Below are 16796 nucleotides of genomic sequence, written 5' to 3' on the forward strand. Positions count from 1 at the left end.
GTCGCACTGCTTCCTCCAATGTTGACTTCCAAAGACGCTTCCTGGGACACAGATTATCCTAGTCTGTGGATGTAAGTGCGCAGCTTTCGTCAAGCATCAGCTCTTTGCATCCCTCACTAACAAGATCCACTAGTCTTATCGAAGCCAGTCTCATCATCATCACCGGTTCTCTCCTAACCCTGCGGCTGTTCCTCAGGCACGTGGCCCCCTCTCTGGTAGGCAGTTTCGAAGCCACTCGACCATCGGCAACACGACAGGACTTCGGATTTGAGTTACAAGAACACGGAATGCTTGATCCTTATGATGTTGAGGATGGCGCGTCTGAGAGGGAGATACTGGGAAAGCAATATGACAACGATGACAGGATACATTCATCTCGGAGCTCGGAGCATAAAGGCTGTCACAATCAGCAGGTACTTGGCTCAGATAGTAAGCCTTGACAAGCTTCTGGACGCATTTTGCTCAAATACGAAGACTTTGGCATCCATTTCAAGAACTAGATGCTGTGCCAGCATCTTTTACTCCATATGGTTTCCGGCGAGCCATGCTTTTCGCTTTGTGCTCTTGGGCATGATCGTAGCTGCCTTCTTGGTATGCAATTGCGAGACTGCGTTCTGAGATGCATTATGTCGGGTCTACAGCCACTCTGATCAAAGCGCTGGCGCACTAGTGCTATTGACAACCAAACTAGAGCCACACTCCAAGCTAGCCGGCCGGGTACCTTGCATCCGTTCGCGCTATAGTTTTGCGCCTCCTGAGTTAGATGACAGCTGACCAAGAACATCAAGATTTCTTGTTAGGTGGATTCTGTAAGTCACTTGCGCGGGCATTAGCAAAGCAGGTCAAGCGAAGGGTGAAGTAGAAAGAATGGTTTGTTATCATCAATCATATATCTGATGCGCTTGCAGATTTACAAAGAAAAACCCACTAAAAGGGAGGTATCAAGGCCGTTAAATGAATGTTGCAGAACCTATCCGCATCACCCCCGCATCTACCCATACAAAACCACCGGAGTAGCTTCTGCAGCCTTTGCGACCGTAGCCAGGGTAGACGGGGCAATCCACCTAGCAGCCACGGAAGCCTTGCTCTGCACCGGCGCCGCACCACCATCATTGTTGTTCTGGCAAGTGCCGCCCGAGCACTTGTGATAGATGCTCATCGCATTCGCACCGCCACAGATCTGCTTGACGTTGCCCACACAAGACTTGGTGCATGAACCCATGATACCAGCCTTGGGTGCGTACTTGGGGTTGAGGCTGTTGTTGCAGAAACATTCATTGCCGTTCTCGGGTGCTGCGTAGGTGAAGCCGCGGGCATTGCAGTAGTCGACACAGATCTCAATGGACATGTAGTCGTTGAAGGTCCATGAACCGTTCATCGCGCGGTCGCTCACATTGTCGGAGCCACAACCAACGTACTCCCAGCCCTGGATGGCGGTCAAGTCGTCGTGATCGGTGGAGCCGCCGTCTGTTGATGGTGTGGTGCTGTCTGGGCAACTTCCTGGTGTAGCGCGTTGCGGGCCATAGGTGACGGGGTTGCAGCCGGGGAGTGCAGCAAGCTTTCCACTGGTCTTCTCGTTGACCGATACTGGGATCTTGCAGTCGTTGCACTCTCGGTCGGTGAACATGGTCACGGCTGGGCAGTCTTCCACGGCACCTCCGGCGTCGTTGCAGTTGTCGACAGCGTTCTGAAGTACGTTCACATCCCATCCGTTCAGGAAGTCGCCGTGGAGACCAAAGCCGGTTGCATCTCCTTGAGCGAAGACAAAGGGGTGCTTGCCATCAACCCACTGGTCTGCGAATAGGGCAGTGTCGTAGAAGATCTCGAAGAAGATCGAAATCATGTGCACGGGATGCGAGGCTGGGCAGTTGCCGCTGTTGTACACATTGCCCTCCGGGTAGCTCATGTGACTCTTGTGATCGGCAGGGTCAAGGGTTTTGCCGTCCCAGCACTGAGGAAAGTAGACTTGGGCTCGCAGTCCACCTGGGCATGGGTAGTCGGGGAAACCGTTAGTTTCCGGTTTGTTCGCACCAAGGCAGTTGAAGGAGATGCCCTGGGCGGCAAGACTGCCGTCGTAGCTGCGAGTGAATGGGTCACCGGCGACCATGCGGAAGCCTTCCGGGAAAGCATGGAGTTTCTCAGTCTGATTGGTGCCTCGACGCTGAAGGTAGTAGACGGTCATGCCACCGTTGGTGTCGTCTGGGTCACCCATGACCGGGACAGGAGCAAAGCCGGATCCGTCCTTGTATTTGACGTAAAGCTGCGGCGTCCAATAATTAGACATGTCCTCCTGCAAATCGTTAGTCATGTAGCACCAAAACGAGGTGACTGTCCTACCTTGATCGTGCATGACGAGCACTTGGAAGCTCGGGTGTCTGCGTAGGTCATAGAGGCTTTGAAGGCGGCTCCGCCTGAGATCGTGTGGACATGGCCAGAAACGGCTCCAGGGTTGACAATGGGATCAAGTCGCTCTCTGACAGTTCGTCCCGGGCAAGACATTCGGAAGAAAGCATCTGAGGAAGCAGCAAGCCCAAGGGCAAGAAGAAGAGTGTTGGTGCTGAACATATTGGAGATCTTAGATAGAGAGTAGAAGAGAGAGGTGGAGATGGTAGAAGTGAAGTGCTGGTGATGATATTGATGCGTTGGAGACACGAGCTTTATACCGAAGTGAAGGTAGATACTGATGGTGAATGCTAGTCCTAATCCTGTGTGACAGATGTCAAAATGGAAAGCGTGGCACACTAGAAAGGTGATGATGTCGGATGTCTTTGTTAATCAGTAGCCCCGAATCCTTAGGTCAAATATATCAGTCTAGGCGCAGAGGTAGTACGTATCGGGCAGAAGATGTGAATTCTAGCCGGTGGGCGTTTGTCGTGGCTGTTTTCTCGATCTCAATCATCGCGCGAAGTCGGTTTCTGACAGCCGCCAACTGGCGTGTCGCAGTCCCACATTCATTACGCGTGACCTCACTTTCGAATTAGGAAATTAGATGAAAGAACAAATCGTGGCTTCCAGGATGGCTGTGAGACTTAGCGTCCAGACGCACGCTTCTGGACGTGTATCACCTCGCCAATTTGAAAGAGGCCATATCCACACGCCATTGTTTTCGCCGTCGGTCACCGAGATGCGTCCATCTCCGAAAAGCGACACTGAATAGCGCGAATTGCTGTATGCGATAGCGGTATATACGAATTGGTGTGCGGTCTAATCCCGCTCATGTGAAAGGCACATGACCCCTCGATTGAAACCCATGGATGTGAACGGCGAGTCCTATCCGTCCGCCGCCAAGAGATGCCCAGCATGGTGGTAGCTGTTGAGAAATCCTGGTCCCATCGACTATCAAGCTTTGGTCCCTGGGGTGAAACTTTGTCTAAGATGCGATTCTTTAGCAATGAACGGGGAATGCGGAAGTAAGCCCTGTGACAGTATCGCCTTTTCGTCCTCTTGCCGGCTACAGCACCGTGAATGAGATCTAATGGAAAAGGAAGCTATACTATAGAGTAGCGCTCATCGAAGACCCTCTTCGAGAATTCCTCTTAGATTCTTTGTTGCTGATTCAGAAGAGGCTACCCCGAATCAGCATCTTGTGGTACTGCGATGAGCCACCCACCTCATGACATGTGGGCGACAAGCCACTCGCAACTTCCGCATCGCCAACAACAAAAACGATGCCAACAATGCCCTTCATGCGATTGATATCAGGGACAATACGGAAGCTCACCGTTAGCTCTATTTCAACTCCCGCGATCGTGCTAGAGGCAGTTGCCGGGCGGCCGCATCCCCGGAGTCGAGATGTTTCATAGCGTTGGTGCTAACCGAGAACAGCTAGACTACATATTGCGATTGCGGACCCGGCAGATGGCCCGGGAACGTCTCGGAGCCCTCCCCACGCTCCCCTGCAGGACAAAATCCCATGATCTCCTTCATGAACATATACACTACCCTTCACTCACATCTGCCGAACGTGTTCCTGCGTCCTGAAGTCTCGTCGCCGACTCGTACCTTCCATCCACGGGACATGCCGACCAGCGCAATTTTACCTTTCACACAAGCCCCTCAATCTCTTCTGACCGTTGCGCCTAGGCCCTGATGTACTTTCATGCCACTCGGCCTCCATCTCCACATTTGGCCTAAACATGTCAGTAACACGGCATCAGTATCAGCAGCCCCCGACCGAATTATCGCGCTGATAGTGCTCTGTACCACAGTGCAAGTGGGGTTGATTAAGAGGCGAGACAAAGACAAGTACCCACCAGGTGGCGCATCACTTGATACCTACGAGAACTTCAAAATGCATAGCGCATTCTGACCCCAGATTTTTGCGCAACTTCCAACAGACTGGGGTTTCTCTTTCCCATGACATGTTCCCCGGTCTTCTAACGCGACGTGGTTGCTGGACCGAGCCGGAATCCCGAGTACCATGGTACGTTCCTGCGTGCGGACAGGTCACAACGCTGTTCAAAGGACCAGGTTGATGGGCCTACAGGAACCGTCAGTCCAATACCAGGACTTTCGTCGCATAGAACGTTCCCGACGATGAAGTTCAGCAGCTGAGAAATGCAGCGGGGGGCCGCCGCTCTTTCTCGTGAAGTCGAGCGGCACTATCACTGTGCATGCCTCAAGAGCGAATGACAATTTAGACATTACTATCGCCTGCTGTAGTGTATGCGCCGCATGCGGGAGGTGATATTCCCGGAACTTACGAGAACAGCTTGTCTGAGTCGTCCGTCTCGCTCGGAGCGTCTTTCGTGAATCGTGTCGTTGGGCGCCTGACAGACACAGTCAGCAACCGCACGTCGATTTAGGCCTCAGATTTTGACATGTGCTTTGCAGGCAAGCGCGGCCCGCATCTTTGCGCCGTTGACGGCGAAGCTCAACGTTAGCCTGCCTTCCGTCGTCTAGACTCCACCATATGGACCACTCGCTACTCACTACGTGAGAACGCTACACTCGCTTCAGCAGTTTACGCGATTATACCCAGAGCTCCGGGAATACGCATACGGAGGGAGCAAGCGTTGGTACGGAGCGCGTGTCTCGGCATTACCAGGTTAGTATTTACCCCTCGATACGGTGGAACCTAGTAACCATCAACTCTGGTATTTCAAATTTCGGTCGGGTAGGCTGATAGTGCTGTAGATCTACTGACCACTCGTCATTCCCTTCTTACACAACACGTGCTGGGCTTGTGCAGGCTCCTGCTGTTCGCTCCTGCTGACAACTCATCATGCTAGCTGGATGCAACGACTATCGTCTTTGTTGCACAATATGGTTGAGTTACGCCATTACCCACTTTTCACGTGGATCATGGCCGCCATGTCGTCAAACTCAGCCAGTATCGTCTTTCGAATGCGCACTGACACCTCATCGTACATCAAATCGTACTGATATGGCACGAACCTCCACCCGTCCAAACTGTCATCCAACTATCGAATGCGGCATTATCCCAGTATTGACAACAAGAAGTACCTTGGAGTTTGAACCCGTCTAATTTTCTACTATCAAGCAACTAGCAAGGACTTGAGGTTGATTAGATGCAAAGATGCAAGAGATGAATGACATCCAGGCTTTGAGCGAGGATCGCTTGGCACTATCGCGATGTGTTCACGCGACTATCGTACGACCAATTCTTCATATCGGTCCTTTTGTGAACGAATGAGCGAGTTTGGCTTTCTGGTTACAAGCAGCCGAACACTACACTTATTACTACTACGGTTATACTCGGTTACTCAGGAAATGGGTTCACGACGGAGGTGACCAAAGCCGGTCCCACTAAGTTCCCCGGCGGCTTTGCTCTCTGTTGTCGATAAGACCACGCCAAGCAGACCCCTTCAATGATTGGCCCTCTAGGCTTAAACTTGCGTTCACTACAACATGGGTAGACGGTACGGGCGATCGGATAACGCGACGATATCCCAGCACCCCATATCGACGAGACCTCCTAATTGGAAAGCCACCAATGAGCTGATTGTCGAATGGTCGAATCACAGAGTAGCGCAATCGGGTCAATTCTCGCAACTGAAACGAGCTAGCACTTGCGGTCCCAACGTCCACTTCAACAGCTTTCAGCCACCGAATTCCAGACTCTAGGTCTCTTCGCGTGATAATGGGATGAGCTCACCGCATTTCCCACCATGAGCCACCACGACACCAACGGGTGGCGGCAGCTATGCGGAACGTAAGCCCTCGTAGTACCCGGAGCAGCTGTAAAGCTAACGGGGAGGCGGGCCTGTGGTCGCGTACAAACTATGGACTGACAAAGCGCTTGTGTCTGGTCGCGTTGAGGCTCATCTGAGGGGTATCAGGGGATGCCAGGCTTGTTGTCGCATGGCGTGTCTACGAGAGCTTATTGTTGACAGATTAGAATCAACACCTAAAGCAGTAGAATACGCTATCGAGTGTACGATCTGCTTGGTAAAAGACTGTACCATGTATGCAGCAACGCGACACATAGCCTCTTACCCCCTGGTGGGGCCCTCGAAGGAAGAGGAGGGGCACTGCTTGGTAAAACAGTGTTTTTGCGATATGACGACTCTTCGGCGTCCCAGATTGTGGGAAGTCTGCCGGGGCGGCAGCGTCGGATCTCGCACCATCGGCATCCACAACACGATGTCGCAGCGGTCGACTCGCTCCCGAAGCGAGTCTTGAACGGCTGCCATTCTGCGACATTGGGACAGGCGACCCACGTGTACCCCGCGGAGCAAGGTCGCTTACACCTAGTTCTAGATCTAAAAAGAGTTGACAGGCTATCTTGAGGCCCAAGTGGCGAAGGCATCTGCATGGCCAGTGCACATGAACAGTTCTTCACGTGCAGTAAGGCGGACAAGAAATGCGCGGGCACGTCAGATGTCAGATATGCCAGATCCGCGGGAGACGGTCATCAGCTAGGTTTGCTAGTCTCGAGACGATTGGTCGACGGGGGTCCGATCCGGCGCAGACTCATCACGACTTTTGGTACACTTGGATATGCGCTAAGCCTCACATCATTTCTTTCAGCCTGATCATTGCGGAACCACCATTCTCCACCACGTTCACTCCCATCCGCGCTGTTTCAACGGCTCACTCGGCGCGTGAAGCCACCAGCATCACTAAATAAGCTCACGGGTGCTAAAATACATGCGCTTGAGTAACTTCCACCAGTCTCCTCGTCGCGCAATCTCTACCACGACCAAACTTGTCCCGCCTATACGGACGTGATTAGTCTTCGTGTAAATACGCCAAGAACGAAGACTAAGACAGTAAAATTTCGGAGTGACCGACGAAAGAGGGGACATGGCATGATATCCGTACAAAGAGACGCAGGGACTATTGCCTGAAGAAGGTTCGGCGTAAGAGGGAGGAAGAAAGGGCTGAAAGTTTTGCGCCCAAGACCCTAGGCGAAGCGAGCCTGTATCCTCTCCCATCGATGAATCGATGATGGCCTGATCACCAAGAAGGAAGACAAGGACGAGCTGAGACGTTTTTGTGCTGACAATCAAGGCGCGGAGATTTAGCCACAGGCTACGGGTTACTGTTGAGTCCAGCTCGGTACCGACGAGAACGTTTCCTACTCGCCCAGCTCAGACGCCCTGTGTAGGAAAGAACGCGTCTGGACCGTTTTGCATCGAAACACCTCGCTGCGTGGCAGAGGGTGTGGCTGTTCCTTTTGGAAAAGGCGTGGCGGGCGAGGCTGAAATCTCGATGCAGTATCGCGGTGAAGTAAGAGTCAACAGCTCTCCACCGTCTACGCCACCCGCAGTCTGAGACAGCATGAACGCACGTGGAGACAGACCAGTCGAGACGCTCGCTCGCACTGACAGCTGTATTGAGCACATAACCCCCGTTTAGCCCTCTCTCCGTCTTTCCCTTTCCATCGAAAATATGCGCTAGATGAGGAAAAAGCAAGTCCTTAGCCACATCTCCCTCCGCTCGGTGCCTCTCAAACTCCTAGCTCTGCTCGCGAAAAGAAAAAGCAGCATGCTAGTCGCCCCGAGGGGGAAGTAGGGTCTTGAACCTTGTTTCCCTGTCGTCACATCTCGTTGTAAGGTACCGAGCAGGCGTAGTCTGGTCAGTTTCCCGCGGAAGCAGACACCCTGAACCTGGCTAACGTTTGTCGCTGATGGTGGCGAGGCCAATCCCAATACGGACGCGTTGCTTCTGATGGAACTACGGTGGGTATGGGATGCTGATCGTTACGGGCGATCGGCGGTGCTTTTCTCATCGTTCGTTGATTGCGACGATGCGCTATTCTTTTGGAACTGGGGGGTTCAGGTTTAACCCCTTGATTGGTGTTGAGGACGTGTAGGGGTGCGTGTGTATATATGGAGGATACTTTTCCCTTGTAGATGATCGCCATCCAACCATCAGCTTTCATCACTCTCATCAGCTTATCTGATTGAACAACATCTCTACATCTTCTACAAGTCTCCACCACACTTCAACGACTTTCTCAACTGCTATCCACACAGCAGCCAAACCATACATCACACGCTGAGGTCTCACAACCTCACCAACCCAAACAACCAACACACACATCATCAACATGCCATCAAAATACTTGACAACTCTTCCTCCCTGCCCGGGCCCACCACCAAACCGACCTCTTCCCCCGCTACCCTCATAACGCACAACACACACTTGAGCGGCAAAGGGACTGAGTGCGACATCGACACCCTCTTTTTTGTCGAGTCGAGAGGCAGCAGGAGAGCAGAATACCCAATACGTGTACGATTACGAACACCGATACGAATATGATACCGAAGTCGCGACTTCAACTTGAAAGGAATCGCGCGATGGGATGGGAGATGGTTTCGATTCTGCCGACTTGTTAGAGTCGACATAACTCGTTGTACGAGATTCTATTCTACGGAGAGCAGTTTGAGGAGAAGGGACGGGTATGGTAGTAGCTTAGACAGCGAAAGCTACCCGGTTCAATGATGAAGTTTTGTTCGTTGTAACATGCAATCTGCGCATCCTCTTCCGTGACAGTCGCGCAAGATGTGTAACAACTAATCACCAACACGACCTCACCTACCCACCATTGTAATTCTGCATCCTCTACCGTGAATAGTGCACGGCATATTTTCGCGACAACTCCACATGAAGTGCGTATCAAGTGACTACGCAATACAGCCTCGCACCCTACCCACGATCTCCACGCCAGATCCTCTGTCATACAGACAGCATACCGCTTTTTGTGACATCTTCGCATGCAATGCGCATCAAGTGACTCCCCATACAGCCTTACCTCCCACCCCTACCCTGTCAGATCCTCAAGCGCACATGCCACATGCAGGATGATCTACTCCAGCATTCTGTGCAGCCTCGCCCCACCCCTACCCCCAGCTTATCAGATCCTCTAGCTCACCGATACAGAGGATCAGCATTGCTAACACACTCCAACGGACCGGGACGTGTATCTTGGTATACTACGGCTATCCAGCTGGAGTAATATTAACCGACGGAAGCATGTAGCCTACGAACGAAGGAAGCTGGGGAAAGAAGGAACGAAGAAAGTTGGTCACATGCGGAAGTTGACTATTCGCATTTCGTGTATCACGAACACCTGGGCATGCAGCCTAAGAGGGAAGGGCAGAAGGAATGTGAGAAGTGATCACATGCGGATCGATGTCACTATTTCCCATTCCAGATACTATGGTAATTCTCCTAGCTGGCTCTTAGTTTCCGTGCTCACACCGATGGGAGTGAGCGATCTAGGAACGAAGGAAGGGAAGAAGGAACGTCTGAATGGTCACATGCGGCTATTGCTAATCCCGTTTCATGTAACTACTCCAATTACCCCAACTACCCCAGCCTCGTCTTACTACGCATGTTCACCGATTGGAGCATGAAGGGGTAAACAAATGCTCCAAATGATCACATGGGAACGTTACTATTCCCGTTCCAATCATCATGCCGAAAGCGGCATGTCCATCGGCAGGACCAGGCAGTCTACTCCAGGGCTAACGAATGATGAGAAACGTCACCTCCCCCACCGCGCTTCCCCCGCCCAGTCAAAGAAGCAAACCTAAGGAAGCGCATGCAGATGGTACTATTCCTATTTCAGCTTACTATACTAACTGTCTTGACTTCGTCTTACTTTCCCCATGTTCACCGGTGGAAACATGCAGTCTAAGCAGGGACGAGAAGAAGGAATGGTCAAAGCGGTCACATGCGGATGTCATGATTGCCATGTCGACCATCTACCACACCTAAAGAGCGTCTCGGCATGCTGGCGCAGACGAAGCTATTCCCAGATGATCATCCACACCAACTACCCCAGCCTTGTCTTGCTTTCTCATGTCCACCGGTGGAAGCAAGCAGCCTATGAACGAAGAATGGAAAGAAGGAACATCCAATAGATCATGTGCAGATCCATACATGTCACTACTTCCATCTACCACTCCTCGCCTGACCCAAACACACATCTACTTGCCCCCAGGAAATGTGAGACCGTTATCATGTCTCACCTTCTCCATAACCGCCAACGTATCCCTACTATGCTTCTCCAACCTCGCCAACGCCTCCTCATCCTTTTCTTCAATACACCTCGCAAACTCCCTCGCCTCCTCCACCAAATTAAGCTTCTCGGGCTCCTTCACACCCGGCACATCCTCCCTCGTCTTCTTCTTCGGGTCCCAAAAGGTGATCTTGTTGATATCCGTAATGGTAGGTACGACCAACGTGCCCTTCTCCCCGTAAATCTCACTCGGGGCGTCGGAGTTGTAGATCTTGCTGTGGCAGAGATGGACTGTGAAAGTGGGGTAACTGAGGATGAGGCGGCCGCCGCCGTCAGCGCCTGTGGCGATCTTCATGGGGAAGTATTGCGATGAGGTGGGTGCGCCGAAGAGGTCGATGGCGGCTGCGACGCAGTATACACCCAAGTCTACGAGCGCACCACCGCCCATCTCTAGGTTGAAGATGTTGGGGACTTCGCCTTGGAGTACCTTTTCGTAGCGGCTGCTGTACTGCGCAAAGGTTATGGATGCGCCGTAGAGTGGGCCCAGGTCTGAGATCTTGGATTTCAGCAGCTTGAAGTTTGCTTCTTGGATGTGGCGGAAGGCTTCGACTAGGACAACCTTCTTCGACTTCGCTAGTGCGAAGAGCTCGTCGAGTTCGGCGACGGTGCTGCAGGATGGCTTCTCGAGGATGACATTCTTGCCGGCGTTGAGTAGCTGCTTGGCTTGCTCGTAGTGTAGGATGTTGGGGCTGGCGATGTAGACCGTGTCGATCTTATCTTGGGCGAAGGCGTTGAGGTCGGTGAAGGTGGTGATTTGCTTGTCGGAGTATTTGGATGCGAATTCTTTCGCGGTCTCTTCTTTGCGTGAGTAGACGGCAGAGAGGCTGTATTTGCCTGTTGCGTGTGCCGCCTCCACGAAGGAGTGGGTGATCCAGTTGGTTCCGATGATTCCGAGATTGATCATGTTGGCGATCTTTGTTTCATTGAAGAGTTGGGTATTCGCTTTGGGAAGGAGCTGACCTGGTATAAATACGTCGTTCGCGTCGAGGGGCAGTCGCGTTCAACCCCACTAGGAAGCTTCAGCTCCAGCTGCTAGTGTGATGTCATTGGCCGACTGTTCCGACTACCCAAAGCGGCAGTAGTTGGCAAAACTAGACACTAGGGGCAAAGGTCAACAGATGAGTAAACAATATCCTGGATCAAATCGGTATTGTATTGCAGGTTACTAAATGCAGTCATACTATAGGATAGCCTCAGTGTTATTGCGCAAAACTAGAGTTCCTGAAGAGGGTATCATGCTGCGACCATGTGTCGTGTCGTTGAAATGTATCATACCATATGCGTGAAAGAGAGGTGCATCTTCGTTCCATCCCGGGCATTGGTCCAAGCCGTGTTGGATGACGATCATAATGTGAGAAGGAAAAAGTGCAGGACCAACCGTACGCCGAAATCAAAACCCAAAACTCCGTACGCTCAAAGTCGCATACTTGAAAATGCAATGACGCTGAAAGTACTAGAAGGGAAGTACTTATGTGTCGTTTATTCAGTCCTCCCATATAGTGTCCAGGTCCAGGTCGACGCGTCGCTCAGCTCCGCAGACACTCCATCTCTTCCGTGAGTCGCGCTTGCCGAAGCCGAGACTGCGCCCACGGCTTTCGGGCACGTCTAGGCTGGACCTCCTGGCATCTCCGCCGTCCTCACGGTCCGCCGCAGCCTTGAGCCGCCGTAGGCGATCAGCCTCTATGGCTTCTTCTTCTGCGTCTGGGCTGTCTTCGATGGTCTCGAGAGACGAGATGGAAGGGCTGCGGGAGCGCATCGAGGTCGGGGTGGATGGCACGGACGAAGAGGCATGGGACATAGGGTAGTTCTCGTTGAACCTGGAAGGTGCGAGGAGCGGTGAGGAGGCAGTGGAGGTGGGCGTGCTGACAGAGGGGGTGCTCGTGGGTGGTGCGCCAAAGGGTACAGTGACCTGGTATAGCGGTGAAGCTGGTCGGCGTCGCCGGGAGAGCGAGCCTGTGCTGCTGTGGAGGCTTGACACGGTGGTGCCAACGCGCGGCGTGAGTTCCAGTTCGGCGTCCTCTGATATGTCGCACACGCTCGGTACGCCGTCAAAAGAGCCGATGGAGGCTGGACGAATACCCGAGCCATACCGCTCCATGGTTCCTACTGAGTGCGGGCGTGGCTCCAGTGCCCGTGGGCTGCGGGTCCGCTTGGGGGAGCGCAGAGGAGAAGCCGGGCGGGTGAGCGGCATCGGGGCAGGCGAGAGCATCAGATTGCCAGAGGGTTGCATGACTGTAGGCAGCGAATGGGCCCGTGTCATAGGCGGCGCATTCGGCAACGCAGACCCGCTCTGGGAGCGGAGGTGAGAGCGCGAGTAGGGCGAGCGGTTCCGTGGCCGGGTGGTGAGGGCTGCCAGAGACGTGAGCGTGTCAGGCTGGGGGTCTGTCTGGGAGCGCGGTGTAGAGGGCCGGCGCGAGGTCATGCTGTCGTCGGACGCGTTGCTGAGCTGGCGGGCGAGCGTGTTGCTTTCTCCCATGGCGGCGGCAGAGGGCGGGCTGGAGCGTGAGCAGGATGCGTCTTCTGCAGCGGGCTTTGTAGGAGCCGGTGCCTTCTTCGGGCTCTTGAGAGGTATCGGGCCTGTATGGGCGCTCGCGGTGGGCATGGACTTCAGGCGTTGGACAAGATCGTCGTGCTGCAGATCCTCATTCACACTCAGCGGCGGCGAGAGATTTGAGGCAGTCATGGCGGCGGGCAGCGAGTATACATAGTCTGCGCTCACGCCTAGAGAGTGTGGACTGGAGAGGCCGAGGTGGAACTAGGGAGCGCAGGGGAATAGCGTGGTGCCCGTGTTGCTCTGGGCGGTGGACGCACGCTGGACCTTGCAGCGTTTCAGCCGCCGGAAACTGACTTTGAGCGCGCGCTGACTGGCTGGCGGCGGCCAAGGTGTGCAGCGACAAATAAGAGCGACAGATAGTGTGCGAGGACGACTCTGTTGGAGCCCGGAGAGTCAGAGCAGTGCACGAGGACGGTCACGATGCTGCTGCCCTGCGACGACTGAGGAGGGAGGGGCCGCGACGTTGGTGTTGGTACCTGCCGCCGAGATTGCCGCTATCGATCTGGGGCAGTCGCGACCGCCTCCATAGGCAAGGGCTCCCGACAATGCCGCCACCCTGCCATGCAAACAAGACAATGTCCTCTGTTTGCTACACAGCCGCCCCATTGACACTCCCTACACATTAAACTGTCATCACCACGCCCGGCACCGTCGCTCGCCACACCTCTCCAGCCGCCATGTTCCCTGATCAGCGCCGGACAGGACTCTAACGGACCCTGAAATTGCCTGCAGCTGACTAGCGCAACGTCTCCACCGCCCAAGACGACAGGCACAATCCAATCACGGCCGGTTCTCGTAAATTAAGACGCTACTCGGGGCCGAATTGGGACCTCGCTGCTAAATGTGGATGCCTCAGGCTTTAATCCACGACGGCGTGGTTATTAATCCCTCTTCCCCACATAATCTATCGCCCACGCCCGTGTATTGCTTGCATTAACTTCACCACCATTGTCTATGCTGCACAGGGGTCTTTGATTATCGATAATGGATGCGCGATCTCGATACTATCGATTCGTCGCCTATTCCCGCCTCTCCAACGCTGTTCATGTCTCTATGATTGTTGGAAGGCACAGGCGATACACGGCCCAATTAAGTGAACCTCATGCTGAGGCCGTGCAGAATCCCTTCCAGTGGCACCACAACCTTCTCATACACTGCTCGTTGTAGCTCTTGATCGTCTAGACTGGATTTTCCGTCGTGGAACTCGCACCAAAAACAACGACGGACTATGTCTGCGTAACCAGGTCCTACTTCAAACTCCAATTCTCCTTTTTCGAGCAGTCTTCGTGCAGTACACCACGTGACGCCCGGCGTGCCTGTACAGTCGAGATCGCATGGTAGCTGAAGATCTTCCATTGATTTTCCAAACAAAAGCTCGATGAGCAGTATGCCGAGAGTGAACAGCGTCTCGTTACGGATGACACTATAGGGTGCTGGCCGGTCGTTACTGTTGTCAGCTCGGTCGGCTTTTGGGTGCTGAGATCCTGCGATAGACAAAAGGGTGCTCGTATAGACTGGTGGTGTGTACATCATGATGATGCACAAAGTAGACGTCGTTATCGCTCCACTGCCCGTCCATCCATGGCGTGTTATAGAGATGGAGTACGCTGTATGCCAGGTCTATAGCGACACGAAGCTTATCGGGCAGTCCCAAGCGCCGACGGTTGCCCGTTTGCTCAGTGAGTATTTGACGTAGAGAGTAGACCGTCCAGCGCGGCTTCTCGGGGGTGATTGCGGATTCTAGTGGGTAGATACCGTATCTACGCTTAGAACTGTCGGTCAGGTAGCCGGTGCATGGGCTTTGTTGCTGTGTGTTATGCGGTGTCTGTAGCGATGCAACTGCCTTACAGAGGTCATCAATCTGCGTTGGCATAGTCCCAATGGCTGGTGTATTTGATCCTTCGACAAGCGTGACGTCGCTACTGCTACGCTCTTCGTCTGAATATACGAATCGAACTTTTCGAGGACTTTTGAGCGGCGTCTGAGGAGGCTCTGGTAATTTTGGAGGGTCGTCCGGCAAGCAGGTGATGTTGGTCTCGGTCCACTTCCAAGACTCCGCGTGAACAGGACGTAGAGAGAGACCGTCATTACTGCCGGTGAAGATGACACGGAAGGATGCATCCCGCATGTCTTCGAAGTTGCTTACCCTTCGATCCCTCTTCTCGAGCCGCAGCTTGACAGCATGATCATCGCAACTGCATCGCAGACCTGACTGTATTGTCTCATATAGTGTCCGTGCGAAGTTTTGCAGAACGTTGAAATTTGGGCATGAGCGATGTTTGACGACACCACCTCTTGCAGATTCAAGACTAATGGACTGGGTGGTGAGTTGCGTCAGCGCTTGGTTGTAGTCCTTGAGAGCTGTGAAGTGTTCAGCGTAGGCTGCCCTTTGGACACTGAACTTTAACCTCTTGATCTCCACTTTGAATCGACTAGGGTCCGAGAATTGTGGCTGGAATGGCTGTCAGCAAGCCGCGCATCTCATGCCAATGGCCAACGGGGATCATCAAGAGCTCTCCTGCTCTTTTCTTATACAATTCATAGGGTGATAAGCGCCGAACACGCACAGTCTCTTTGTTGATTGTGCAGGTCGTCTTCGTCGAGCTAAAGCCGGCGTGGAGGAAAGAGCGGCTATGACGTACCTTGCCGAGAGGGTCCAACGCTAACTTCTTCCTGATTCTCTGCAGCGCCGCTTCCATTCCACGCACGTTCTGAAGATAGATATGATACCCATCGCATAACCTGTTCTTCAGCTCTAGATCAATCCCAGAATCCCGCCATAAATCGCCACCCGGGACGATTTCTTCCATTCGCTCCAGGTCCACGATACCCGTTAACAGCTGCTTTACAGTGTTTCCAAAGATCTGCTCTTCTGTCGCGATCTTGTCTATCAGGTCCATCAGTTCCCTCCTGTATGCCATGTAGCGTTTTGCGGTGGTAATCCCGTTGGCATAATGCTCGAGGGCCGATATGACGAGTGGTATCGACCCTAGCACCGCGCCCAAGATTTCGAGACCCGACATGACACCCGAACTCGATGCGCCAAAAGTAGCGATGCAATACCAATCTTCAATGCCCAAAAGTCTGAGAATCGACACTGGGTGAAGAGTGAATGGATCACAGAGGGAACGGCGCGGATAAAGTGATCGAGACGACGTGCAAAGCTGCACCTGTGCGGCGTAGCACAGTCCCCGCACACCCCGCTTCTACCTGTCACACGAACATGTAGGCACGCAGTCTGCTGACTTGATGAACATCTCTGGTCGCACGCTACAAAGTACTTCCCTTTGGTGCCTCAAGAGTACCAGCCCGCCGTCTTGTAGCTGACATTTTTCTTTGATCATCCGACACGTTTGGACAGATCTATTGCTTACTTACGCCTTCAAACCCCGTACGAAGGGAACTCCCCGAAAAGTATGCTGTTCGAAAGCTTGAATGACTCTGCTTTGGTTGCGACGCACGCTCGAGAATGCATCAGACACTTCGAGCAAGTAAGCAAGAGCCTGGAGAAAGCTGAGCCTCACATCAAGCAGAAAATACCACGTGGTCGCATCGATGATGAGTTTGGTCGGTTCAAAATATGGTGCGGCAACGTCGGTGCGCACAGGATTGGTAAAGGCTCACTCGACTACAAACTCCGCGAAGCTTCAAATATACGTGGCCAGGTTATCAAGCTCCTGAAGAGTATGAATCTGAGTCTGAAAGAGGCAGACGAGATACTTACGGGTGCTCGGATCCCGTGGGAAG

The 16796-nt window shown here is 53.2% G+C and overlaps 3 protein-coding genes across 3 annotated transcripts; all 3 read right to left on the bottom strand.

Annotated features, from left to right (window-relative positions):
- Positions 1-991: 991 nt before the first annotated feature.
- Positions 992-2565, bottom strand: J4E83_001584 (uncharacterized protein; the record flags this gene model as incomplete). The annotated part of the gene is made up of 2 exons (XM_049328540.1): positions 992-2290; positions 2338-2565. 2 exons carry the CDS (start codon positions 2563-2565, stop codon positions 992-994), a joined length of 1527 nt encoding a protein of 508 aa, XP_049193058.1.
- Positions 2566-10403: 7838 nt separating this feature from the next.
- Positions 10404-11399, bottom strand: J4E83_001585 (uncharacterized protein; the record flags this gene model as incomplete). The annotated part of the gene is made up of 1 exon (XM_049328541.1): positions 10404-11399. One exon carries the CDS (start codon positions 11397-11399, stop codon positions 10404-10406), a length of 996 nt encoding a protein of 331 aa, XP_049193059.1.
- Positions 11400-11978: 579 nt separating this feature from the next.
- On the bottom strand, positions 11979-13178 carry J4E83_001586 (uncharacterized protein; the record flags this gene model as incomplete). Its single annotated transcript, XM_049328542.1, has 1 exon — positions 11979-13178. The coding sequence occupies one exon, from the start codon at positions 13176-13178 to the stop codon at positions 11979-11981; it is 1200 nt and encodes a 399-aa protein (XP_049193060.1).
- Between the last annotated feature and the right edge of the window lie 3618 nt (positions 13179-16796).

This window comes from Alternaria metachromatica (genome assembly GCF_023757995.1).
Source record: "Alternaria metachromatica strain BMP 0045 chromosome Unknown scaffold_2, whole genome shotgun sequence".
NCBI lineage: Eukaryota > Fungi > Ascomycota > Dothideomycetes > Pleosporales > Pleosporaceae > Alternaria > Alternaria metachromatica.